Source organism: Octopus sinensis, linkage group LG3, assembly GCF_006345805.1.
Source record: "Octopus sinensis linkage group LG3, ASM634580v1, whole genome shotgun sequence".
NCBI classification, from domain to species: Eukaryota; Metazoa; Mollusca; class Cephalopoda; order Octopoda; family Octopodidae; genus Octopus; species Octopus sinensis.
The window spans coordinates 150,396,602-150,423,698 of NC_042999.1; the positions used below are offsets into that span (position 1 = coordinate 150,396,602).

At 38.7% G+C, this 27,097-nt stretch overlaps 1 protein-coding gene across 7 annotated transcripts in view; it reads right to left on the reverse strand.

Moving 5' to 3' along the window:
- Positions 1 to 5,052: 5,052 nt before the first annotated feature.
- The window catches only part of LOC115209565 (caspase-2-like), an 82,044-nt gene continuing 59,999 nt past the window's right edge, over positions 5,053 to 27,097 (reverse strand). For all 7 annotated transcript variants that reach the window (XM_036501484.1, XM_036501490.1, XM_036501488.1 and 4 more), the window contains 9 exons: positions 23,992 to 24,120; positions 15,756 to 16,170; positions 14,456 to 14,488; positions 13,473 to 13,567; positions 11,769 to 11,942; positions 10,745 to 10,964; positions 9,612 to 9,737; positions 7,397 to 7,506; positions 5,053 to 5,235 (listed from right to left, as the gene is read on the reverse strand). In XM_036501484.1, coding sequence (XP_036357377.1) covers positions 5,095 to 5,235; positions 7,397 to 7,506; positions 9,612 to 9,737; positions 10,745 to 10,964; positions 11,769 to 11,942; positions 13,473 to 13,567; positions 14,456 to 14,488; positions 15,756 to 16,170; positions 23,992 to 24,120 — 1,443 coding nt within the window. In that variant the 3' untranslated portion in view covers positions 5,053 to 5,094. The remainder of the gene's footprint in view (positions 5,236 to 7,396; positions 7,507 to 9,611; positions 9,738 to 10,744; positions 10,965 to 11,768; positions 11,943 to 13,472; positions 13,568 to 14,455; positions 14,489 to 15,755; positions 16,171 to 23,991; positions 24,121 to 27,097) is intronic.

Genomic DNA, 27,097 nt, shown 5'->3' on the forward strand with positions numbered 1-27,097 from the left:
CCAGTGTTTTCCTCAGTGGAACTGAACCCAGAACCATATGGTTGGAAAGCAAACTTCTAACCACACAACCATGCTCGCACCTACTTTTGGGATGTTTTTTTTTTTTTTTACTCTGTTGCAATATACAAGGAAACTTCACTGATGCTGGTGGCATGAAAAAGTACCCAGCACACTCTGTAAAGTGACTGATGAATGAAACAAAGTCAACACAAGATTTGAGAGGAATCTTTAGTTTTGCCTAGGGCCAGACAGCCTCTCAAATTCTGGTGCCTTGATAAAATGCATCCAGTACACTCTGTAAAGTAGTTGGCATTAGAAAGGTATCCATCCAGGCACAGGCACAGCTGTGTAATAAGAATTTCGATTCCCAAACATGTTTGGGTTATTTTAATAACTTTTTCATGGTTTTCAAACAAATTAGAACAGCAAAGGTGCATATACAAAGTACAAAAACAAGCAGAAATGAAACAATTGAGAAAATATGAAAAAGAGACAAGTTTTATTACAAAAAGCTAATAATTCATGAAGAGAATAATGAACAGTGAGAATTCAAACAATAAAATATTTTCAATACTTTCAGGTAGATTTGATCTTGAATATCTGATTGCTGTTGTTTTTTATCATCAGAGGATGTCTTCCTTCTTTAGTCATAACACTCATGATCCAGTGTAAGAGATGGGGTCATGTATGTTATGAACTCACATAGTTTAAAGTGGGGAGATGTTCTCTGATGATGAAAAACAACAGGGAGTAGCATATTGATGGTTGAAACTACCAGAATATATTGACAATGGATATGTTTTCATTACAAAAATACACAGAAATGACTAAACTTTCTGGAGACAACTTCAACTGATGTTTTCTGCATTAAAATCGATGGGAAATGTTTCACTAGAGTGCAGCCATGCTGGGGGCATCATCTTGAAAAATTTTAGCCCAACGAATTGACCCCAGGACTTATTTATTAAGCCTAGTACTTATTCTACCGCTTTCTTTTGCTGAACTGCTAATGTTGTGGGGACATAAACATGCACACATATGACAGGCTTCTTTCAGTTTCCGTCCACCAAATGCACTCAGAAGGCTTTGGTCAGCTACATTATTGAGAATTGCCCAAGGTGCCATGCAGTGGGACTGAACCCAGAACAATGAGACTGGAAAGCAGATTTCTCACCACACAGCCACTTCTGAGCCTATATGATTAAAAGAAAATATCTGAATCTTAATGAATATTGAAAAGTATACAAAATATTTCTTGAAGGAAATTGGTTCCTTCCTCATTCTACTAAAAAAAAAAAAATGGTGAAACAACAGATCAACTGCATCATTTTAAATAAATAGTGATATTTCTGACCAAAATCAGTTTAAATAGGAAATGCATGTGAGATTAATTTTGTTGTTTGGTGGACAACAAAGAAGTAGAATGAGATTGATATAGACGAGCATTACCAATGATTGGTGCAAATAAATACTATAGGCATAACTGTATGGATAAGAAACTTACTTTGCAACAAAATAGTTGGAAAATTTGGAGATTTTGCTATTTTGTTTACTGTTTATCTAAGTGTTCAGCTGGTAAAATAGGAATAGATTTAGTTATCATTAGAAGAACTGAAGTAAGCAAAGACTTAATTTTTGTCAAAAACAAAAAAATTATATTTGTAATAAAGTTTCAATTCACTAAGCTTTATATATATATATATATATACACATACACACACACACATATATATATCATCATCATTTAATGTCCGCTTTCCATGCTAGCATGGGTTGGATGATTTGACTGAGGACTGGTTAACCAGATGGCTGCACCAGGCTCCAATCTGATCTGGCAGGGTTTCTACAGCTGGATGCCCTTCCTAATGCCAACCACTCTGAGAGTGTAGTGGGTGCTTTTACGTGCCACCGGTATGGGGGCCAGCCTGCCGGTACTGGCAATGGCCACACTTGAAATGGTGTTTTTTACGGGCCACCTGCACACACATATATATATATCAGTGTGCAGACAGGAGTTCACCAAGGCTCAGTTCTCAGCCTCCTCCTGTTTATCTTAGTCCTCCAGGTCTTAACAGAGGAACTCAAGATCAGTTGTCCTTAGGAGCTCCTCTACATTGATGACGTAGAGAAGAATTTTCAGGTGTGGAAACAAGGCCTGGAATCTAATTAAATAGACTTAATTTAGCAAAGACCAAAGACCTAGTAAGTAGGAAAACAGACAAATCACAAGTCCCTTCTGGGAGATGGCCCTGCTCAATATGTAAGAAGGGTGTTGGTAGAAAATCCATAAGTGCAAGATTTGGACACATAAGAGGTGTAGCAGTATCACAGGAAAGTTAACAGAGAATACAGTTTTTGTGTATAATAAACACTAAAAATGCACAGAGAATAGGCTCCCTCAAATGCTCAGGGGGATCATTAAAAATAATAGCTTCTGTTACCTAGCAGTGGTGGTGGAAATTCTGAAAGTGTAGTTTGCTAGGATAAGAATGAACAAAGTTTGGAGAGCAATTTTCAGTCTTCCACACATACAGGATTGTCTTGTCAGGTGCCGGTGCCACTTAAAAAGCACCCATGCTGGTGGCACATAAATAGAACCTAGCAGACTCTGTTAAGTGTTTGGCGTTAGGAAGGGCAGCCAACCGTAGAAACCATGCCACAACAGAGAGTTGGAGTCTGGACAGCGGACGTTAAACGATGAAGGTGAAATAACATAGTTACATCATTTCAAAAACAACGGGCTTCACAATCGGTTACTTAAGTAAGGGACATAACTAATACATTTTTAACTGAAATTATTGTCCTTGCAAATGCTAAAAACCAGTACGGCACTCGAATGTTATGTTAAAGCAATTGAAGCGCTGGAACTGTATAGCCATAACAAAATTACTTAGGTGACATAAGTAAAGATATAATAAAGAATTTTGGAGGAAGAAATGAATTTTCATCCTGGAAAAAAAAAAATCAATGTATTTCTTTTTCTTTCTCCAAGATGGAGAAAGTAAGTAAATTGATGCAGATTTTGTTATAACCATTATTGAGCTCACTTGTCTACTCTTGATAGCATACATTTTATTAAAAAGCAACAATAACAACAACAACAACCATGCCTTTATATAACAATAGGATATTCTTTAAAATAATTTATAACAAGCAGAAACAATATATAAATAAAAATATATCAAAGACAAAATTCTTAGATTCAACATTTTAAGACTGGACATAATGAGGATACAGATAGACTAGAAATATAGATAAAAATCGACATAACAAATGGTCTGCAGGGGCATTTCAAAAACGAGAGGATTATCGAAATAAGATGGTCAATATGAAGACTCTCTTTTCTCTATAACTGAACTACGATTTAAGATGACAAAAAAAAAAAGTCTTTTAAGCGATTTTCTCTTGATATGTTGAATTTAGCTTATTCATTTCTCTCAAGCTCTGCTGTGGTGACGATTCCAAAGAAGGATGAAAAAGTGCTATACATTGCTACTAATGATTAGAACTTTCGGCAACTTTATAATGTGTAGGAGAAAAACAATAAATTAAATGTCTCCGTTCTGTACAGCTTCCTTACTTTTTCATGTAAATTCCACAACTCACCTTAATCGACAAGTAATTGTCTCCCCTTATAATAAGTTAATCGCCAGGACCACACCACATATCGATATATATTTGCCTTAGAGAAACTAATCAGGAAATGAAAGTATTTTTCCTGTATCCAATTAAAAAAAAAAAGTAGAACAAAAATAAATATAAATTATAATGGTTTGAGCTGATATAAAAATATAAAATAAAACCAGAATTTCAGCAAAGATGCAAAAAAATGTGATTTAGTACAAATAAACAGTACAAGAAAACTGAACATTGAAAGCTTTCAGTGATGTCTGGATTGGTTTTGTTTCAAGTATTATCAAATGAATTTGGCCTCATAGAGACGATGATGCAGGATAGGGAGATATAAGAAAGCGTTGTGTATTACGTATAATACGTATAATATAGCGAATGTAAAATCATTGATGATCACTATGAAAAGGGTGATTATGATAAACAACAATAAGCCTATGCCTTTGTAGGATATTCTTAAAACTAATTTATAACAAGCAGAAATAAATAAATAAATAAATAAATAAATAAAAATATATCAAAGATGAAATTCTTAGATTCAACATTTTACAAATGGACATAATGAGGATTAAGACAGAATGGAAATATAGGTAAACTCGAGGTGACAAATGAGGTCTTCTGAACCATTTCAGAAACGAGAGGATTATTAAAATAAGATTAATGAATTTCATTTGTTTATCATCACTGATTCTTCCAAGACAACACAGTATGTTCAATTGTGAACTGTATATTATACTTATCACAATCTGATATGTGATAACACATGTCAGTGTTCAGTCAAAAGTTCTGCTTTGACCACCCCCATGTACACCCACAATGAATAGCTACCCAAAATGCACTGATGTGTTTACATGATCATGCAACATAGCTGCATATTTTTTTTATATGGACTTATGTACTCATTCCTATCAACAAATAAAGAAATAACTCATTCCTATCAACATGGGACCAGTGAGCAGAAAGAAAGACAAAGAAACCTGATCCTAACGAGCGATGCAGATAAATACGTATTTTAATGCGTATAATTAACCTTTTTTTGTCAAAAATTAAGTTAAAAAATACGAGAGTTTCTTATACATGAATAGTATAATTTTCCCTTACAAAACCTTTTTTCCAAATTCTAAGCCCCCAAAAATTAGGCAGCTCTTTATACACATTAAAATATGGTATATTTTCTACATGAAAAGGTAGAGATGATCAGATAAATACATAAAATGGATGCATCATTGTTGTGGGCCACAAGTGGTGTCAATAACCCTATCATTCATTCCATTTACAAAGTGTGTGGAGATGATTTATTTATCGCTACTTTTGAGCAGGAAACTGATATTTAGTGTATCTATCCACATGATAAAGGAGGATGGATGCACTAAATATCAATTTATCAAATCAAAATGATAAATAAATGAGTCAAAATTTAAAAAGTCTTGAGATAAGTTTTCCTTTTGCCTTGTTTGTAGATTCCTAATTTTGTTTACGACCAATACCAGGGTAAAAATATAAATACGCTTTTCTAAGAGTGCTTTTGAATTCAGACATTTGCTTGGCACCATTTAAACCAGTTGAAGGATTCGAGGATGTTCTTTGAGAAACCATACTGTTCACCTGAAAATAAAACCAAAATAAATTTATATAATCAACAGAATTATGAAGTGAACATTAAATATTTCAATACAAATCTGTGAATAAAACCTATAAGGATATTAACAGATTTCTTTGACAAAATAACTTACAAAGTCAATTGATTTGATCCATCCAGAATGTTACTGGTACCTGCTGACCATGGAAGGATGACTGCTTAAGTCACATCTCACAGAATTTCAAACCAAAATATCAGGCTGAAAATCACCACCAACACCAACATCATATTAACATCTATATATATAAATATAAATATATATATATATGGTGGCACGTAAAAAGCACCATCCGATCGTGGCACGTAAAAAGCACCATCCAATCATGGCCATTTGCCAGCCTCGTCTGGCACCTGTGCCGGTGGCACGTAAAAAGCACCCACTACACTCACAGAGTGGTTGGCGTTAGGAAGGGCATCCAGCTGTAGAAACACTGCCAGATCAGACTGGGCCTGGTGCAGCCTTCTGGCTTCCCAGACCCCAGTTGAACCGTCCAACCCATGCTAGCATGGAAAGCGGACGTTAAACAATGATGATGATGATATATATATATATATATGATTTCAAAGAGATATTCTGGTGGTTACTGTGATTCCCCTTAAATTGGCCTTATATGCTAGCTAATCTTGTTAGACTCTGGCAATTGATAAAGTCTATTTTTCTGTATATTTTTGCTGTTTATTGTACCAGTGCATCTTCCACATACAAAAGCTATTTTCCTTGTTAATCTTTCTCTGATATTGCTGCACCTCTTATGTATCCATAGCTTACACTGGGTACATCTTATGGAGTTTTTACCGATGCCTTTGCTACAGATTGAGCAGGGCCATCTACCTGAAAGGATTTATGATTTGTCTGCTTTCCTACTTACTAAGACTTTAGTTTCTGCTGGGTTAACACTAAGGCCCTTCGATTCTAGACCTTGCTTTCATACCTGAAACTTCTCTAGCTCTGGTACTGATTCAACTATAAGAACAAGGTCAACAGCATAGAGGAGCTTCCAGGAGCAATCCGTCTTAAATTCCTATTATTACCTGGAGGACTATGATGAACAAGAGGAGGCTGAGCACTGATCCTTGGTGAACCCCTACTTGTACCCTGAATTCTTCACTGTACTCATTACCATCCCTCACCTCACTGACAGCATCCCTGTACGTGGCTCTCACCAACCACTCATCTATCCCTAGTTTCTGCATTGACCACCAGATAAAGTCTTTGGTCCTCATGTTGCTGAACATAGGTAAACTTCTTTTCTGCTTCTCCTTTGGCTAGATATACCTGTCTCCTAGGTTTCCTTCTGGTTATCTGATACAGTTCCCTGCTACCTGCACTAAGCCTTCCAAGCCTGTTTTTCTGTTCTAATAGCCAATGTGTATCCTTAACATAGTTCATATGGGGATTCAATGGGACACAGAATGTGACAAAGTTGGCTCTTTGAAATTACATGTACAACGCATTTTTGCCAGCTGAGTGAACTGGAGCAATGGGAAAATAAAGTGTCTTGCTTAAGGACACAAGGTACCCCTGGGAATTGAACTCACAACCTTGAGCCAAATACCCTAACCATTAAGCCTTGTACCTTCAGTATAAAATACTTGTGGTGATCATCATCATCATCCAGTGTTTTAAATCCAGATTTTGTCCCCGTTAATGAGGGTAGCTGGATCTACCTCAATGCTATAGCAACTGCCCTCACACGATCTTGCCTGGTTTTGGGCATCCTCCTTTTTCAAACCAACCCTCTCAATCTCCTCCTCCACCTGTCCCCTCCACCTTTACCTCAGTCTACCTTGCTGTCGCACTCCATTTACCTCAAATGCAATCACCCTCCTCAGAACATGCTCTTCATCCATCCTCAACACATGCCTATACCTCCTCACTCCATTCGCCCTTGCCAACCGATTCCTCCAGCCCCTTCCACCGATTCTTCCAACCCCAGCATCCCCATCAAATCCTCAGTCTTCCTCCTATCAAACAGCTTCACCCCATACATCTTTCTCACCATTGCTCTCTCAGTCCTTCTATTGTTATTTTATTTATCACTGTAGATAAAATTTAATTACTAAAAGGTATTTACTCTAATTACAAGCAGCACTGTATATTTAACGAGCAAACAAACACACACTTACCATATTTAGCATGGCACAAATATCCTTCTCACAAGCATGTCTAGCAAAAATATCGACAAGAGCTTGAATGAACCAGCTACCTTCCTCATAGTTACGCCACGCTCGATATCCTGAAACATAACAGCAATGTTAACGAAATCTGTGACAAACTGTCACTGCAGTTTTACATGAAAAGACAATGATGATGACGGTGGTGGTGGCAGCATTCAACCCATGCTAGTATAGAACACAGATGTTAAATGGTGCCACTAATGGCATTTAGCATTTGTGCTTTATGCTGGCATGGGTTCAATGGTTTGACAGGATTTGATAAGCTAGAAGACTGCATTGAGCTCCAAAGTGCTTTGGCATGTCATCTATGGTTGGATGTCCAGTACAGAGTGTGCTAGGAGCTTTTTCATGGCACTGACACTAGTAAAATCACCAAGTAAATTGAAAGACAAGACCCCTCAACTGGGTGGCCGCTAGTATATATATATATATATAAATAATAATAATGAAATTATTGTATACAGTGCTCAGGTGCACCACAACTTGTCAGAAAGTGCGTATAAAGTATATACAGTAATGTACAAATGTCTGGAAAGCAAACAATGTATGAGTCAGATACATGCTCATGTGTGTATGGAGGGGAGAAAATCAAGTGTAGTGTTGGCAAATCTCAGAAAGCATGGAAGTTTTGAAGGATGCAGTGCTCCGACAACTAACAACTGATGCTGGCAGTTTGTTTCATGCTTCAGCAACTCTCAGCGTGAAAAAATGTTTCCTAAAGTCATGGGAGCTATGCTGTTTTCTGATTTTGTAAATATGTCCACGGGTGTTAGACTGGTGGAGTATATATATATACTAATTACCGCTAGTATATATATATATACACACACATACACAGATATATATATAATGACCAGTAAAAAAGAATGGAGAGAACAAGTAATTTTACAACTTCAGTTGAAGTGTTAAAATTCCTTGTATTTGTCATATGGATATTTGTCTGGTAGAATAAATTTTTTCCAGCCTACAACTTTGTTTCATTGCCAATATAAGGAGATGAGCTTAATATGGTAAGCACTGGCGTTACACATTCCAATGACAGACATATATACATACATATTATATTATATTCGTAATCATCATCATCATCATCATCATTGCTTAACGTTTGTTTTCTACACTGGCATGGGTTGGATGGTTTGACTGAGATCTGGAGAGCCAGTGGCTGCACCAGGCTCCAATTTGATCTGGCAATGTTTCTACAGCTGGATGCCCTTCCTAATGCCAACCAATCCGAGAGTGTAGTGGATGCTTTTTATGTGCCACTCAGGTGGGCTTGGCATCAATCACTTTTGGATAATGCTTTTTACATGCCACCGTCACAGGGTTTAGTCAGGGGGTATTGGCATTGGCCATGTTCAGATGGTGATTTATATGCATCACTGGCATGGGGGCCAGTCAGGGGGTACTGGCATTAGCCATGAGTATAGTGGGTGCTTTTTACGTGCCACCAGCATGAGGGCCAGTCAGAGGCAACCCTGGTGTTGATCCCATTTGGATAGTTTTCTTTATGTGCCACCGGCACAATATATATATATGAACGTGATTGATGTCAGGCCCGCCTAACTGGTCCCTGTGCTGGTGGCATGTAAAAAGCACCCACTATACTCTTGGAGTGGTTGGTGTTAGGAAGGGCATCCAGCTGTAGAAACACTGCCAGATCAGATTGGAGCCTGGTGCAGCCTTCTGGCTCATCAGTCCTCAGTCAAACCATCCAACCCATGCCAACATGGAAAATGGATGTGAAACAATGATGATGATGATACATAGATAGATAGATATACACAAACACACACACACATATATATATGTCCATGTATATGTTATGTGTATATATGTGTATATGTGTGTCTTCTTGTCTTGACACTGTGTTACTATCTGTAAAGCAACATTATCACTATATAAGTAGTGATGCTTGTTTGCATTCCTCTGTGAAAAAAATGTCTAGACTCAGGGGAAAATATTACTTTGCTTGGATAAGAGTTGGTGACAGGAAGAGCATCCAAACAGAAAATTCTGCCTCAGCAAGCCACAGTTGATTCATGCAAGCACAGAAAAGAAAGTAATGCACACACACACACACACTCACTCCTTCTCTCTCTTTCCACCACACAGGAATATGATGATAGAAAACAGGAGACAAAATAAACTAAAATAAATTTACCTTCTTGTGTTGGATAGCAAAATAATGAATCAGACATTGTTGGTTCCGTCTTTTGTAGAGGCGCATTGTCAGCAAAATCTGAAGCAGAGACTTTCAGAGTTGGTACCCTTCTCAAATCAACATTATCTAGAAACAGAATCAAACTGCCATGAAAATTTCACAATTATATGATAAGAGTAAATACATTTTTTAAGTCTGGTACCTATTCTATTTCTACAGCTGGATACTCTTCCTAACGCCAACCACTCCAAGAGTGTAGTTGGTGCTTTTTACCTGCCATCAGCACGGGGGCCAGTCAGGCAGCACTGGCATCGACCACACTCAAATGGTGCTTTTTATGTGCCACCGGCACAGGAGCCAGTCAAGTGGTTGATATCTATATATATAAAACTGTAGTTGTGTGAGTGTCTGTCTCCTACGATTTAGATTCCTAACTCCTCCCACATTTTGCGGTGCAGTTTAACCAAATTCGGGTATCTTATAGTCGTAATTCATATCGAGCCCGTCTGGCTACTAGCACGCGTCTACGATGAGTCTACGATTTTAAAAATAATTTAACATCATTTTTTATTCCATTTTAATGCATAATTTTTCGTGTGTCAATGGCGGCGGAGTTGGCGTCCACGCTCAAACACCTGCACCTGTGTTTGCTTCTCCCTCTTCTTCCCTCCCTCGTGAAGCTGTGGGGAAGGGAGTGTAAGGAAATCAACGTCGTAATGCGTTGTCAAGGAGACCAGCGTTCTTTTAGAACAACGACTTCATGGCTTGAAGACACCAAAACAGAAATGGCTAAGAAAGCCCGAATTGGCATCTATAAAGGAAGTAACTCTCTAAAAATGCTTATATAGTTATTTCCCTTACAAACCCGAGCGACGCCGGGCTATACTGCTAGTCCTCAAATAAAATTAAGGATGGAACAAAAAAAAAGAAACGGAATTTATGAACTACAAAGTTACACACTAAAAGAATTCAATGTGAGTGTGTTAGTTTTGAATAAGTAGTATATTTATAATGAGAAGAATTATATTTGAATGTTAAATGTTAAAATAGCATCGATTAAACCTGAAAGACAGGTAAATAGTAAATGTAAATTAAAATATGTAAGCATGAAATTTAAAAAAATTTTTCTTTACCTCCACGGCAGGACTGCATTATGAAGATTTTGGGCTTCTCCCTCAAATCTGGACATTCATCAACATCAAACAGTGAGAAAACATCATCCAAGGATACTTTTTCACCATCAGTCCCATATATGAAGCCATTAGTTCCATGACTAAATAAACAAACCACTGTAGCATCTGCATTTTTGTGGTCGGGCAAATCCTTAAATTCTCGAACTTTAATTAAGATATTCTAGAAATAAAAATATGAAACAAATTATTTAAAATTGTTAACATGAAATACAATTAACTTTTCTATGTTAATCATCTCATAAAGATTATGTCTACATTATAAAATTTGTATTAATTGGGACTCAAGTTTCACTTGATGGCTTATTCAGGTTCCAGTTGAAAAAAACCTGAAGAGAAACATTTTCTTAATTAGTTTTATTATATAACTATAACATTTATTATTATTTACATTAGAAAGGAAAGATAATTTCCATCCTGTAGAAGTACGACTATATATTCATTAACTAATTAGTAAATCTAACTAATAGATTAATCAACAATTCAAAATAGACTTGTGATTATCTTTGGACATGGCATGAAAATCACCAATGTCTCAAAAGGGTGAGTGTCGTGGAGTTCAGTTACATCCAACAAAACACTAAAGTTTTTCCCAAAATCCAGGGTTTTTATAACTGCTTAACTTGACTTAAAAGAATCGAAATCCATTACAAATATTCTTTATGTAACTTTTTAGAATCCTTATATGAGCAGCTATATTAACCAATGGAAAAAACGAAAATAATAATTCTTTGGCAATACATTACGTCATATTGCCAATTCGTGCCGTATTTCAAAATAGCAAAAATGGCTATTTGTTACACAGTCAATAAACAGTAAAAGAATTTAAGCATTACACATACAAAAGAAGCACTACTGCCCCACACTCCTACTAAACACGAGCAGCACTCAGCTAGAGCCCCCACAGTTGCTCCATATATATTACTAAAGGTAAAATTTTTGTAGTATTTAATATGAATTGAATTACCTCGGCTGTTAGTTTTTCATCATCATAAGAAACTACATTAAACTGTAATTGCTTGAGTAAGCAAGACATTCTTCTATAATCAATGCTACTGCCTTCTCGGGGAGCCATTCCAGCAATTTTGTTGATGTTTATTACAAGAGCCAGGCCACGGGGTATACCATCCATTTTGTAAGACTTCATTAAGAAAAACAGAGAAACAAAGAAATGAATATCAAAAACAATAATGTTATAATGAAAGGAGTTAACTGATTAAAGAGTTGCATATACTTGACAGCATGGCCTAGTGGTTAGGTGTAACTTTCACAGGCACCCTGACATCTTAACATCTCCCCAGCTGAACTCTCAGCTCTTCGATGTCTCTGACGCTGCAAAGGCATCATCATAAAATCGGCTGACAAGGGCGGAGCTGTGGTGGTGTGGCTCACAGACCTCTACAAGGCTGAAGCTCTCCACTAACCTCAAGACACCTCCTCCTATTGCCCTCTGCTCTCCAACCCCACAACTAGTTACCAACAGTGTCCTCAACTAGCCATGACCTCATCCCCTCCTCCCATCTCCCTCCCACCACCTCCAACCTTATTGTCTGCACTCTACCATTTATGTCCTTCCCAAAATCCACAAGGCTAACAACCCTGGCTGCCCCATCATCTCTGCCACACAGAAATTATCTCAGAATACCTCAACTGTGTCCTTGACCCCTAGTGGCTTCCCTCCTCTCCCACATCCATGACACTAACCATGCTCACTGTCTCTTCAACTCTTTCTCCTTCCCTCTTGGCCCCTCTAAACTTCTTTTCACTCTTGATATCAAGAGTCTGTATATGGTGATCCCACACAACGAAGGGCTTCCTGCACACAAATACTTCTTGAACCTTCAACGCAACCCCCAACCTGACACCTCCTCTGGGCTAACTTGTTCTCTCCTTTAACTACTTCTCATTCACAGGGGACTTTCACCAACAGGTCACAGCAGTGACCATGTAACGAGAATGGGCCCCAACTATGCGAACGTGATCATTGGCTATGTTGAGGCCCAAATATTCTCAAGAATCACTGGTCCCACTCCCGAACTATATGGTTGTTATATTGATGACTGTATTGGTGCGACCTCACTCTCCAAGAACAACTAGACTCCTTCCTCTTGTTTGTCCAATCCTTCCGCTCTGCCCTCGAATTCAGCACTTCTTTATGCAACTGTCCTCATCCATCCAAACCAGTGTAGTTTCCTCCTTTGCACACTGCACAGAATTCCTCTTATGCATAACTTTTCTTTCAACACACAAGTGCTCCATCACATATGTACACTGACATTGCACATCCAGTGGAGCATACTAGCTTCATTCCTCTCTAGTTTTCGCAAGGTACGCCATAAGCTTTGAGACCCATCACGCTGGAGCTTATTCCAGTTTCCATGGGGTATAAGCAACTAAGAGTACAATAGTCCCCCACCCCAGCCACTTAGCCAGGATACTAGTCGATTGCATGGTTAACTACCAGTTGTTGCTGGTACTCATTTTCAGCTGAGTGAACTTGAGTTACATGAAATGAAGTATTTTGCTCAAAAACTCAGTGCATCACTCAGTCTGAGAATTGAAATCCTGACTTGATGACTGTGAGCTCAACACCCCAACCACCAGACCATCTACCTCTGCTTAATAGTAATTAACAGGTGTCAGTGATTTCCGGGTAGAAATAATAACTTACTTGAGAACGGTTTTTAAAATAAAATTCTTGGGTAGCAGGCTTGATTTTAAGGATATCAATGTCCTGTTCATTGAATAGCTTTCTTTTCTTTGGACCTATAATGGGAAAATATGTATTATTTTAGTTTAAAAAAACACCCAAAAAACATATATTTCAATCCTGTATTTGGTTTGCAAGATTCTTGGTGTGAATTTGTGTTAAAATAAATCATGTTGTCTTGAGAGGGTCTTTATGCCAATAAAAATAAACACATGCACTGGTTCAACATCACTTCTTTATTGTTAGTCAATTGGTTTAATATCTAACCAACTAACCAATCAATGGGTCATTTAATGAGCTGGTTAAACAATCAATACAAGCATAAATACATGCAAGTATAAGACCACTTCTTGGACCTTGGAGAGAGAGGGGCGCCACTGAAAAGGTCGTGAACAGCAATGGAAGAATTTTGACTAATAAACAGCCAACTGGTTGTTTAACCAGCGCATTAAGAACTCAGAAGCCAAAGAGAGCAAACAAATTATTGTTCACCCACTTTACATAAGAAGGATAAGTTGAAATAGTAAAGTAATAAATCTTATGTATTTTGTACATTTTAGCAATAAATATCCAGCATGAGACTATTGCTAGTTTTAAATTTTACTTTCCAAGAGAAATAGGAACTGGGAAGGTAAAATGTTAAGTTTTTTTTTTTGTAAAGAGGATAAGTTTTAGAAAATTTCATGAGTAAAGGTTTTTGAACAAAATAGTCTCTATCTAACATGGATGTATTTTAGATACAAGCATACAAGTATGGTTGTAGTAGGTAAATCGAATATGTAAATTCTATACTGCAACAAGAAGAAAAAAGAGGGCAGAGGAATTTGAGGAGCATTAATAATTATAGTAGTGTGTTCTAATACAGGTTATGATCTAACTAGATAACATTTGTAATAAGAAATAAAATAAGATTAATGGCAATCTTTGAGATATAGAATACTTACATGGTTCTTCAATAGCTGGAGACATGCTGTTATCTTTAGGAGTCATGAAAATAAACAAAAGATAGAAGTTATTCAAAATCTGAGCAAAAAATATTTCCATATATATTTATACAGAAACAAGCTTTGAAATTATCTCTAGCTTTACAGTAACTTGAATTTTTTCAATTATACTAGCATGCACAAGAACCTTTTAAGCACATTCTGATAAGACTCTTCCTATATTTGAAAAAGTGTGCCTTTTCCATACAGTCAAAACATTCTGTATAAAATAGATTAATATCCGTTTACCATAATAAGAGGTAATTTTAACATTTTCACAGATACTGAAAACATTTTAGAAAAATGCTGACAATATTTTTTGTTGCTTCTTGCAAACATCAGCAGAATATAATTGGAGAATATTTTTATAAAACTCTTCATAGGAAATTTAATAAAATTTAGGCTGTAATATCTAATATTCTGTTACTTTCATATTCTTCATATTTAACAATAAACTAGTTACAGCTGTGAATATTTACCCACAAAATCATAAAACCATATATGCTTCTTGAACCAGTCTTATTCTAACCAAGCTTCATATAAATAGTTACTACTGCTCCCAATATAATTTGTTAACAGTAATTGTAATTAAGTTTACTGTTAACACTTTATTCTACATTGTCTCAATTTTCCAAGGACATCATGAAAAGGTACCAGATTACCTGGAAGTACTCAGTCTCAGAACACTGTTCACTAAACATCTTAGTCTTCTCTGCTACTTACTACAGTTACCAGTTATCAAGATGACTGCAGTCTATTTCAAGTTAAATTCGTTACATAGATATCTCCACTAGTTATGTGGACTGTTGGATCAGATGATGAAAGTCACAGAGATGATCACAGCCCAACTAATTAGGGAGAGAGTTAGTTTAGATGAGATGCAGTTTGGGTTTGTGCCAGAGAGAAGCACCACTGACGCTATATTCCTGGTAAGGCAGCTGCAGGAGAAATACCTAGCTAAAGATAAACCTCTGCTTGGGGCATATTTGAACCTGTAAGAAAGCTAGTCACTAAATTTCTTGCTGTAGTAAACACACCAAGTCAGTTTGAGAAATATTCTCCATGACAAAATACAGTGAATGACTTTCTTACAGGTTTCAGTATGTGCCGAGCATATTTGATCTGGTAACAAGTTTGAATTTATGCATATCACAGCTTAGTGCTTCTACTCCATAATACATCATATGAAGCTAAATGGTCAAAATATCTTATTAGTTTTCATTCACATTTGATGAGAAATCGCCAAGAAGAAAACACTTACCTATGCGGTCACTTCTAGTAATTCCCTGATTATTATTCAAAGAATACGGCGAGGGTGCAGGTTCAGATATAACATGTTTCAGAAGATATCTGACATCGGGTGATTTAGGAGAACTCTTGGTTGGAGTGCTATTGCATTTCTTGAGTGGAGAAGCTGAGCTGTACTTTATTCTAATATTAGAATTATCACTGTCTTTGAATAAAAGCTCATTGTTTGGTTCATTATCTTTTGGACTAGGAATGTTATCAAATGACAAGTCCTTACTTTTATTGTCCGCCTTTAAATAATGTGAAACAATAAAGTCCTGGTCACTTGCTATTAGGGCCTCACAGAAAAGCTGAAATGCATCAGGGCCTCGACATATAAGAAAGTCCAAAAAGACTTCTACTTTCTTGGAGTTACCATTGACAGCATTCTGAAACAAAAAATAAATTTAAAAAATCATCATCATGATTTAGTGTCTGCTTTCCATGCTGGCATGGGTTAGATGGTTTGACTGGAACTGGTAAGCCACAGAGCTGCAAGCTCCAGTCTAATTTGGCATGCTTTCTATAGCTGGAAGCCCTTCATAATGCAAACCTTTCCAAGGATGTAATGGGTGCTCTTTACATGCCACTGGCACAGTTGCTTTTATGTGACATTGGCATTGGCCTGACGAGTCTTCTCAAGCACAGCATAGCACCAAAGGTCCTTGTCCTTGCCTCCATGGGGCCTAATATTCAAAGATCATGCTTCACCACCTCGTCCCATAACTTCCTGGATATACCCTTCCACAGGTTCCCTCCTCAGTTAGAGATTGGTACTTCTTTATACAGCTGTCTTCATCTAAATGCATCACATGACCATATCAGTGCAGTCATCTCTCTTGACATCATATCCGATGCCTCTTATGCTCAGCTTTACTCTCAAGACACTCTGTTGGACATGCACACACCGAGAAAAGCATACTAGCTTAATTTCTTTCAACCCTAAACATGACCTCAGCAGTCACAGCCCGTGTTTCACTGCCATGTAGCATGGCTGTTTGCGCACAGGCAACATATAATCTGCTCTTCATTCTGAGAGAGAGGCCCTTTGTTACCAACAGAGGTAGAAGCTCTCTGAACTTAGCTCAACCTATTTTCATTCTAGCAGCTACGCTCTCGGAGCATCCATCTCCACTGCTGACTTGGTCACCTAAGTAACAGAATCTATCAACCTACTTCTAGGTATCCCTCCTGACATTTGATGAAGTCTATTTTCTGTACATTTCTAATGTTTATTGTACCTGTACATCTGCTACATACAAATGCTACTTTCCCAGTTAACCTTCCTCTGATATTGCTGCACCTCTTATGTGTGCATAGCTTGCACCAAGTACAAACTTATGGAGTTTGTACCTACATCTTTTGTACAGATCAAGCAGGGCCATCTACCTGAAGGGATTTGTAACTTGTTTGCTTTCCTACTTTGTCAAGACTTTGGTTTTTGCTAAATTAACCCTTAAGGTCCTTTGATTCTAGACCTTACTTCCACACCTGAAATTACTCCTCTAGTTCTGGTAGTGAATCACTATAAGAACAAGGTCATCGGTAAAAAGGCGCTCCCAGGGGCAGCCTGCCTTAAATTCCTCTGATATTACCCAGAGGACTATGATGAACAAGAGGGGACTGTAGACTGATCCTTGCTGAATGCCTATTTGTACTCTGAGTTCATTGCCATACTTGTTGCTGACCTTCATCTTACTGACAGTATCCCAGTACATGGCTTGTACAGCTCTCACTAACCACTCAACTACTACTAGTTCCACACTGACCACCAGATAAGGGAGCAGGGGACTCTGTTAAAGGCTTCTTTTATGTCCACAAAAGATAAGTACAGGGTTTTATTTTTGGCTAGGTACTTTTGCAACTGCCTTACCAGGAATATAGCATCAGTGGTGCTTCTCCCTAGCACAAAACTAAACTGCATCTCATCTAGACTAACTATCTTCCTAATTAGTTGGGCTTTGATCCTCCCTATAACTTTCATTACCCAATCCAACTATTGGACACCTCTGTATTTATATCTGTCTAAGGCATCATCTTTACCTTTGTAGCAGTAGACTATGATACTGCTACACCAGTCATTGGGTATGACTCCTTTGTATACAACCTGATTAACCATACAGGTGACTATACCGCAGCCCACACCACCAGATATTTTACACATCTCAGCGGCTATTCCTGATAAGCTGGAGGATTTCCCTGTCTTCATATCCTTCATGATTTCGTTTACTTTGCTACTGTCCATTCAGATTGCTGGTCCATCTGTTGGATCTACACTAGGCAGATTCTCCTTCTCCCATTAGTTCTCTACATTTAGTAGCCTTTCATAGTGGCCCTTCCAAGCCTCTTTCTTTGTAGAGTCACTCACTGCAAGTGAACCCTCATCCATGCAAATGCACTTCTCTCTCACAACATCACAATTCTTCCTGACACAGTCTTGCACACCGAAACACTTCAAGCTGCTGGTCCTCACACTGCAGAACACTGGCAAACTTCTTTTCTGCTTCACTGCTTTCAGTTAAGTACACCAACCTCCAAACTTTCCTTCTAGCTGCCTGATATATCTCCTTGCTACTGCCACCCTTCAAGTCCCTCCAAGCCTGTTTCTTTGCTCTAATGGCCCTATCAACTACATTGATCTACTACAATGTTACCCTTGTCTGGCTGGAACTTTGCACCACCCACAAATTTGGTCTGCAGCTCTCACTAAGTTGTCTTGTAAGAACTTCCAGTTATCCTCTATATTGCAAGTCTGTAACTCCTCCCGCTTCTCATAAAATGCTTTGGTTAGGAGGTTTCTAAATTTTTGACTATTCAAAGGATCCTTAAAATTCCAGATCCTTCTTCTCCTAACTGACTTGCTTCTTGGAATACTTTGTGCTTGCAGTTTGAAATCACTAATGAGTAACCTATGTTGAGGAGTACAGACTTCAGTAGGGAGCTGCCACGAATCCCTTTTTCAGGTGAGAATGTAGTCAATCTGGCTAGCATAGTCACCGAATTTATAGCTTATCAAGTGACTGGCTGGTTTACTGATGTTGGTGATGTGTATCATTAGGTTATTTGCATCACAGAACTCCAGCAACCTTGTTCCCTCCTCATTCTATGGCCCCCATGCACCCCATGGAAGACACATAGGTGCTATATATATATATATATATATATATATATATATATATTGCCAGATAAGACTGGAGCCTGGTGCAGCCTTCTGGCTTCCCAGATCCCCGGTCGAACCGTCCAACCCATGCTAGCATGGAGAACGGACGTTAAACGATGATGATGATGATGATGATGATATATATATATATATATATCCGAAAGTGGCCGTAGCCAGTACTGCATCGACTGGCCTCCGTGCTGTGGGCACATGACAAACACCATCCGATCGTGGCCGTTCGCCAGCCTCATCTAGCACCTGTGTCGGTGGCACATAAAAAACACCATCCGAAGACCCGGCAAGACTAGTCAGGCCATAACCCATGGCCCCTACCTAGGACGTAGTCAGTCCACCTGTGCATGCCTTCCTTCTTGTGACACTTGTGAAGACCTGTTGAGGCAAGTGAAAATCAAAACAAATCAAAATAGATGAACATCAATGGAATCTGTATCTTTGTGGTACCAGTGCCGGTGGCACACACTTTGTGGTACCAGTGCCGGTGGCACACAAGAGAACCATCCGAACGTGGCCGTAGCCAGTTCCGCATCGACCGGCCTCCGTGCTGTGGGCACGTAACAAACACCATCCGATCATGGCCGTTCGCCAGCTCATCTGGCACCTGTGTCGGTGGCACATAAAAACACCTTCTGAAGACCCGGCAAGACTAGTCAGTCCACCTGTGCATACCTTCCTTCTTGTGACACTTGTGAAGACCAGTTGAGGCAAGTGAAAATCAAATCAAATCAAAATAGACAAAATAGATGAACATCAATGGAATTTGTATCTTGTGGTACCAGTGCCTGTGGCACACAGAAATCCATCAGTGCTGTAGTCAGTGCGGTGGGCACATGACAAACACCATCCGATCGTGGCCGTTCGCCAGCCTCATCTAGCACCTGTGTCGGTGGCACATAAAAACACCATCCGAAGACCTGGCAAGACTAGTCAGGCCATAACCCATGGCCCCTACTGGGACGTAGTCAGTCCACCTGTGCATACCTTCCTTCTTGTGACACTTGTGAAGACCTGCTGAGGCAAGTGAAAATCAAAACAATCAAATAGATGAACATCAATGGAATTTGTATCTTTGTGGTACCAGTGCGGTGGCACGTGGCACATAAGAAAACCATCCGAACGTGGCCGTAGCCAGTACCGCATCGACTGGCCTCCGTGCTGTGGGCACGTAACAAGCACCATCCGATCGTGGCCGTTTGCCAGCCTCATCTGCACCTGTGTCGGTGGCACATAAAAACACCATCCGAGCGTGGCCGTCTGCCAGCCTCGTCTGGCACCTGTGTCGGTGGCACATAAAAACACCATCCGAGCGTGGCCGTCTGCCAGCCTCGTCTGGCACCTGTGTCGGTGGCACATAAAAAAACACCATCCGAGCGTGGCCGTTTGCCAGCCCCGTCTGGCACCTGTGTCGGTGGCACATAAAATCACCCACTACACTCTCGGAGTGGTTGGCGTTAGAAGGGCATCCAGCTGTAGAAACACTGCCAGATCTGACTGGACTGGTGCAGCTTTCGGGCTCCCCAGACCCCAGTTGAACCGTCCAACCCATGTTAGCATGGAAAGCGAACGTTAAATGATGATGATGATGATGATGATGGGCTTCTTTTGGTTTCCATTTACCAAATCCATTCACAAAGCTTTGATCAACTTGAGGTTATAGTAGAAGACACTTGCCCAAGGTGCCACACAGTTGGACTGAACCTAGAACCATGTGTTTGGGAAGCAAGCTTCTTACCACACAGTCACTCCTGCACCTGTATACAACTATATATATATATATATATATATACACACACACACACACATGCAGGTGCATATGTCTCTGTGCATGATTATGTATAAATATAGATCTGTGTCTATTTGAATGCTTTCTCTCTATCTCTCTACACCCAAGTTGTTATCAGTAATTCACTCACCAATTACCTGATGGAACAAGTGTTGCTCCACCATGTTCTTGATGAGTGAGTCATCTCATATCTCTACTTTACCTGTTGCTTTGTTACTATATCACTATCGAATCACATAGTGAAGCTCTCGTTTCTCTTAAATATTTAAAATAAAGAAGAATTTAGTAAAATATCTTGGTCATTATTAAGTTTGTTTGGAACAATAATTCAGCATGAACTTTTGATGGAAGTTTTAATTTAAATCATTTTAAGACATGAATTTTGTATCATAGCAGCAGGGCAATTTTAAGCAGGTTGGTATCAAAAGTATTAAAATTTATCTTCTGAGGGCAGATTTTTTGCCATGATGTAATCTAAGAATGCATCAATAAAATGCTGCCAAAATAGATGTTGTGAATTTTTGAATCTAACTTGTGTTGTTCTTTTATATATACGTATGTATGTGTGAGTGTCAGGCCATGACAGAGAGAAAGAATGCACTTGAAGCTGAGACTTTAAGTTTAAGGAGATAATATACATACATATATATCATCATCATCATTGTTTAACGTCTGCTTTCCATGCTAGCATGGGTTGGATGATTTGATTGAGGACTGGCGAACCAGATGACTGCACCAGGCTCCAATCTTGATCTGGCAGAGTTTCTAGCTGGATGCCCTTCTTAACGCCAACCACTCCGAGAGTATACTGGGTGCTTTTATGTGCCACTGGCATATATATATATATATATATAAGAAAAATACACTTGTCACTAAATTTGACTAAGAGTGTTGGGACACCTATATTGCTAGAAATAAGAACTAAAATGCTCTAATGCTGTAAGAAAAGCACATAATTGTATGCATATATGCTCATAGGGACTGCAACTGTCCAGAACACCGATCGAGAATTCCTTATACTTATGTTAAGTTCTGACTATTTCCATAGCCTCTTCAGTAAGCACTGGTATAGTTTATATTCATTTAAAAGAAGAAAAGATATAGATATATATATACAGATTTAAAAGCAGAAGAGAAATGGGGATAATTGTTTATTATTAACAGCAAATTGGTCATCTTCACTTACAGCTGTTTCAATTAATAATATAAATTTAATGTTTATTGAGTATTAATTGAAACGGTTGTAAGTGAAGATAACTAATTTGCTGTTAATAATAAACTATTATTAACTTCCCAATCACCATTTTCTTTTCTTCTTTTATATATATATATATATATATATATATATAGGCGCAGGAGTGGCTGTGTGGTAAGTAGCTTGCTAACCAGCCACATGGTTCCGGGTTCTGTCCCACTGCGTGGCACCTTGGGCAAGTGTCTTCTGCTATAGCCCCGGGCCGACCAATGCCTTGTGAGTGGACTTGGTAGACGGAAACTGAAAGAAGCCTGTTGTATATATGTATATATATATGTGTGTGTGTGTGTTTGTGTGTCTGTGTTTGTCCCCCTAGCATTGCTTGACAACCAATGCTGGTGTGTTTACGTCCCCGTAACTTAGCGGTTCGGCAAAAGAGACCGATAGAATAAGTACTGGGCTTACAAAGAATAAGTCCCGGGGTCGATTCGCTCGACAAAAGGCGGTGCTCCAGCATGGCCGCAGTCAGATGACTGAAACAAGTAAAAGAGAGAAAAAGAGAGATATATATTTGTGTGTGTGTGTGTGTGTATATATATATATATATATAATATATATATATATTATATATATATATATATATATACATATAAAATACAAAATGGGACAAGAATGCAAAACATCCAGATAGATGATACAGGGAAACAAGTACGGGTCATTCGGAGTTTTCTTTCCTCAGTCGAGTTCCAGATTATCTTTGCAATTTCAGCTGGTTATACTTGAGATTGCTCCAATCTGGCCAGCCCCAAGAAAAAATTAAACTAAGAGCATTAGATTCCTTGGAAGAAAGCAGCAAATGTACAAGAAAACAAGGATGGCAAAAACATGGAGAATGTTATACAAATACAATAACAGGACATAACAACAGGTGTCTTTCAACTAAGGACGAATTAAAGGAAGCTGGCGTGTGTGGAATATATATATATATATATATATATATAAATATATATATATATATAAATATATAAATGTTGGATAGTTCTGGATACGACTTTAAACTGCATCTGATAGTGAATCTCTGGTTCAGGAGTTCCAGGGTTTTGAGAAGTGTGGAACCACCTCTTTGCTATTATTGTTCCCAGATCTACTCTGATCCGGAATAGTAGCAGCTGTCAGGGTCCCAACTGTGGATTAACCAGCATATGTGATGACAATTCATCCGAGCGCAGAGATGTAGAAATACCCTTGGTTGGTATCAAGGTGTGCAGAAAAAGTACCAGAAGTGAGGGATTCCTAACTCTTGTCACAGGATCCTTCTAGAAGAGGGGCACTCTGATGTAAAATCTGTGGTTTCACATGATTACTGGTCATCTTGCTTTGGCCTGTCACTAGGTACCAATCTCAGGGGCTCAGCAAGTGGTGATCATGTACAAGTGCTTATAACTTATAATCCAATGATGTACAGATGTCTCTTTATTAGTCATTCCATCTATTGAAAGTTCAAAGGCAATGGCTAAGTGGCAATGCATGCAGACCACTGGAAGCACATAGTAAGTTAAAATTTTCACCTGACACCTACATTTCAAACCATGCAAATCTGCAATGGGACTGAATAGTCATCTGAGAGGTCATGGACAGAAAGTCGGAAATGCTATTGGCAACAAAAAGCTCAAAGAGAAGGCAGTCATTTATGAAGTTGGAGTGATCACCATGTGTGCGTTTGTGTGTAGCCTGTCTTGACAGCATGAGATGATTGTAAATGAGCATCACTGTCATATAAGCAGTGTTGTTCAGTTCCAATCTTCCATAGAAGTCTTACCTGCCTGGAAACAGGTGAGTGTTGGTGACAGGAAAGGCACTCAGCTATAGAAGATCAGTCTCAAGATATTCCCTCCGACTCATGCAAGTATGAAAAGCAGATGCGAAACAGCAGCATTGTCGACTACAGTGATGACAATAATACCCTCACATAAATAAGCATCTGTAGCAAACTACTTTATATTATGACAACCTCTGTTAATGTCAACAAGAAATTATAAAGTAACATAACTTACAATAGATTCAGCTTGTCTTTTTGTTACAACCTTTTTGGCTATCAAATGTGTTAAAAGTTCTTCCATTACTATATTGTCAACCAACTCCACTCTTTTCCTTATAAGCGTCTCCTTGTCTTTTTCATTCATCTGAAGTAGAAGAAAAAGAGACAACAAATAAAAACAGTTTATCAAACTCTTAAAGTGAGACATGGGCTGTGACTATTGAGGACATGCAAAGGCTTGAAAGAAATGAAGCTTGCAGCTCTAGCCTACACCAGTGTCACATAACCAACCTGCTCAAAAAGTACCTTTGGATCATAGGGTGACATGCCGTGCTTGAGGAGAACTATTGATTCAAGTACATCAACATCAAAATCAAATAAAAAATGTAGTTGTGGTCCCTGTGCTGGTGGCACGTAAAAAGCACCTGCTACACTCTTGGAGTGGTTGGTGTTAGGAAGGGCATCCAGCTGTAGAAACAACACTGCCAGATCAGATTGGAGCCTGGTGCAGCCTCCTGGATTCCCAGACCCCAGTCGAACTGTGCAACCCATGCCAGCTTGGAAAATGGATGTTAAACGATGATGATGCTCCACTGGATGGGTAATGTCAGTGTGCATGAATGACAAAGTGCAAATGATTTCAGAGGAAAGCAGGGTAATCATAGCATTAGATGTAGTGTGCAGGAGAAAAGAATGCACTGGTGTGGCCATGTAATGCGTATGAATGAGGACAGTTGCATCAAAAGGTGCCGATCTCTAATTGTAATAAGCATGGTTGCCCTTGCATACTGGCTCATCCCTTGTAACCCTCTTCAGGTGAGCATCCCTAATTTTGTGGGCTTGTCAGTGCTGGTGCCATGTAAAAAGCACCCAGTAAACTCTGTAAAGTGACTGGCACCTGGAGATCTACGGACATTTACATAAGTAAAATTACGTAATATGGTAATAGTGAAACATGTACGTGAATAATCCATATTTTTATTGCTTTTCTTTTGTCTTGCTCGATTATGTTTTGGTTGTTTGCTAAATTTTTCTTGAGAACATTTCTTAGTGGTAAGACCATAACGGCTCTACTTCTAGCATAAGGGTATCCACATAGTGGTTATCCCTCTCATATGTATATAATACAATTTTAATGAACCTTCAGTTTTTTTATATGCTAGACCACTGGTGTGAAATTGATGTTAATTAAATTAATATCAAATTTCTCATCCTCATTTTAAATTTTTATATATATATATATATATATATATATATATATAATCATCATCATCATCATCGTTTAATGTCCGTTCTCCATGCTAGCATGGGTTGGACGGTTCGACCGGGGATCTGGGAAGCCAGAAGGCTGCACCAGGCTCCTGTCTTATCTGGCAATGTTTCTACAGCTGGATGCCCTTCCTAACGCCAACCACTCCGTGAGTGTAGTGGGTGCTTTATATATATATATATATATATGATGGGCTTCTTTTAATCTCTGCATACTATATCCACTTACAAGGCTTTGGTAGGCCAGGGTATATAGAAGTCACTAGCTCAAGGTGTCATGCAGTGGGACTGGACCTGGAACCATGTGGTTGGGAAGCAGACTTTACTACACAGTCACACCTATGCCAAAGGATATTCATAGGGGCAACTTTTGTGAATGAAAAAAATTAGGGTTAATTATAATAAATATTATTTAGATTATCCAGATCACGTAATGGCATACTAAACAAGTGTGCCCCTGCAAATTTTGTTTCCCCATAACTGCTACAAAAATTGATATTTTTTAATGAATTTTTCTACACATATGCTTCATATGGTGTACATTCTGATTACATTACGATTTCGTATTTAAATATTTTACATTTTCAGTGATGAAAAATAAAATTTTATCATAAATATAACATGGAAGTATATTATATGATACAAAAATAATACAAAAGAAAGACAAGAAAAAAAAGAAAAAAAAAGGGAAAAAGAAAAAAAATCAATGTAGCATAAAGTGCTTCAATTGGTCATGCATCACAAGGTTCAACGGAACCTACTGAAGACAGCCAGCACACTCGCAGACTTACCACGAGTGATGGCAAGACTAAGGCGTTGGATAAGCCAAGCACCCTCATGGGCATCATCTACCTCCTTGGTGAGGTGAACTGCCAATGATAACAAGAACTTCGCCATTAGTGGCCCAGTCCCTCCAAACATCTTAAATGCTACAGGTTGAAAGAGATAGTTCAGTGCCAGGTCCAGATATTGCAGGGTTTTATTCCATTTGGGTACAGAAGCAGTGATGCTCCCATTTTCTGCAGCATCCAGAATGTGAGAGGAAGCAAAAGAGTCACAGACTGTCACATCCCAGATGAGGCACCTATCTCTTACCCAGGGACAGGGGGGTAAGACTATCCGGTCTCTTCCCATCACTTCTGGATAATCCCACTGGCTCCAGAACTGAGGGGATATTAATGTGAGCCAGTTTAGCTTAGTGTGATGAGCGAAGTGACCTGCATTTAGGTGGTAAGACAGACTGTGAAGACCTGTGGGATCGAGGGGCCTACCACAGTGACATCTCAGTTCCCTACAGATGTCAGCTCCCACTCTGAGAGTGATGGAGATGCAGAGCTCATCAAGACTCAGAAGACCTCCAATATTGGCTAAAGGCAGAGTATCAATCAAGTCCTCAGAGAATTTTGCACTAGCACGAAGTGGACAACACCTTGAAAATTAATCAGATTGATCAAAGTGGCACCTGAACGAAGATTATCTCATACTCTCTACTTCCATCTATCCTCAACTGTAACAGAAACTAACAAACTCAGCTCTCTCCACTGTAGCAGACATTCATCCATCTTATTATCGGAATTTGTTGGGAAAAATGTTTTCCACGGGTGGGGAAATGAGTTTCGAAAGATTCTCACGAGTCGGATGTGATTCCTCATAACTTTCAGAAAAATGGATATCTTTCAAAGAAAGTTTCTACAAAAACCTTTAAGATTACGGACTACATCGGAATTTAATTTGAAAGGACAAAAATGGCGAGCTCGCATACATCACAATAATTTCTGAAATTTCAAGTTTCATTCCGTAGACATGCATGTGATGTGGGTCAGTATGTATGGGTACGGGTATACCTACACAAG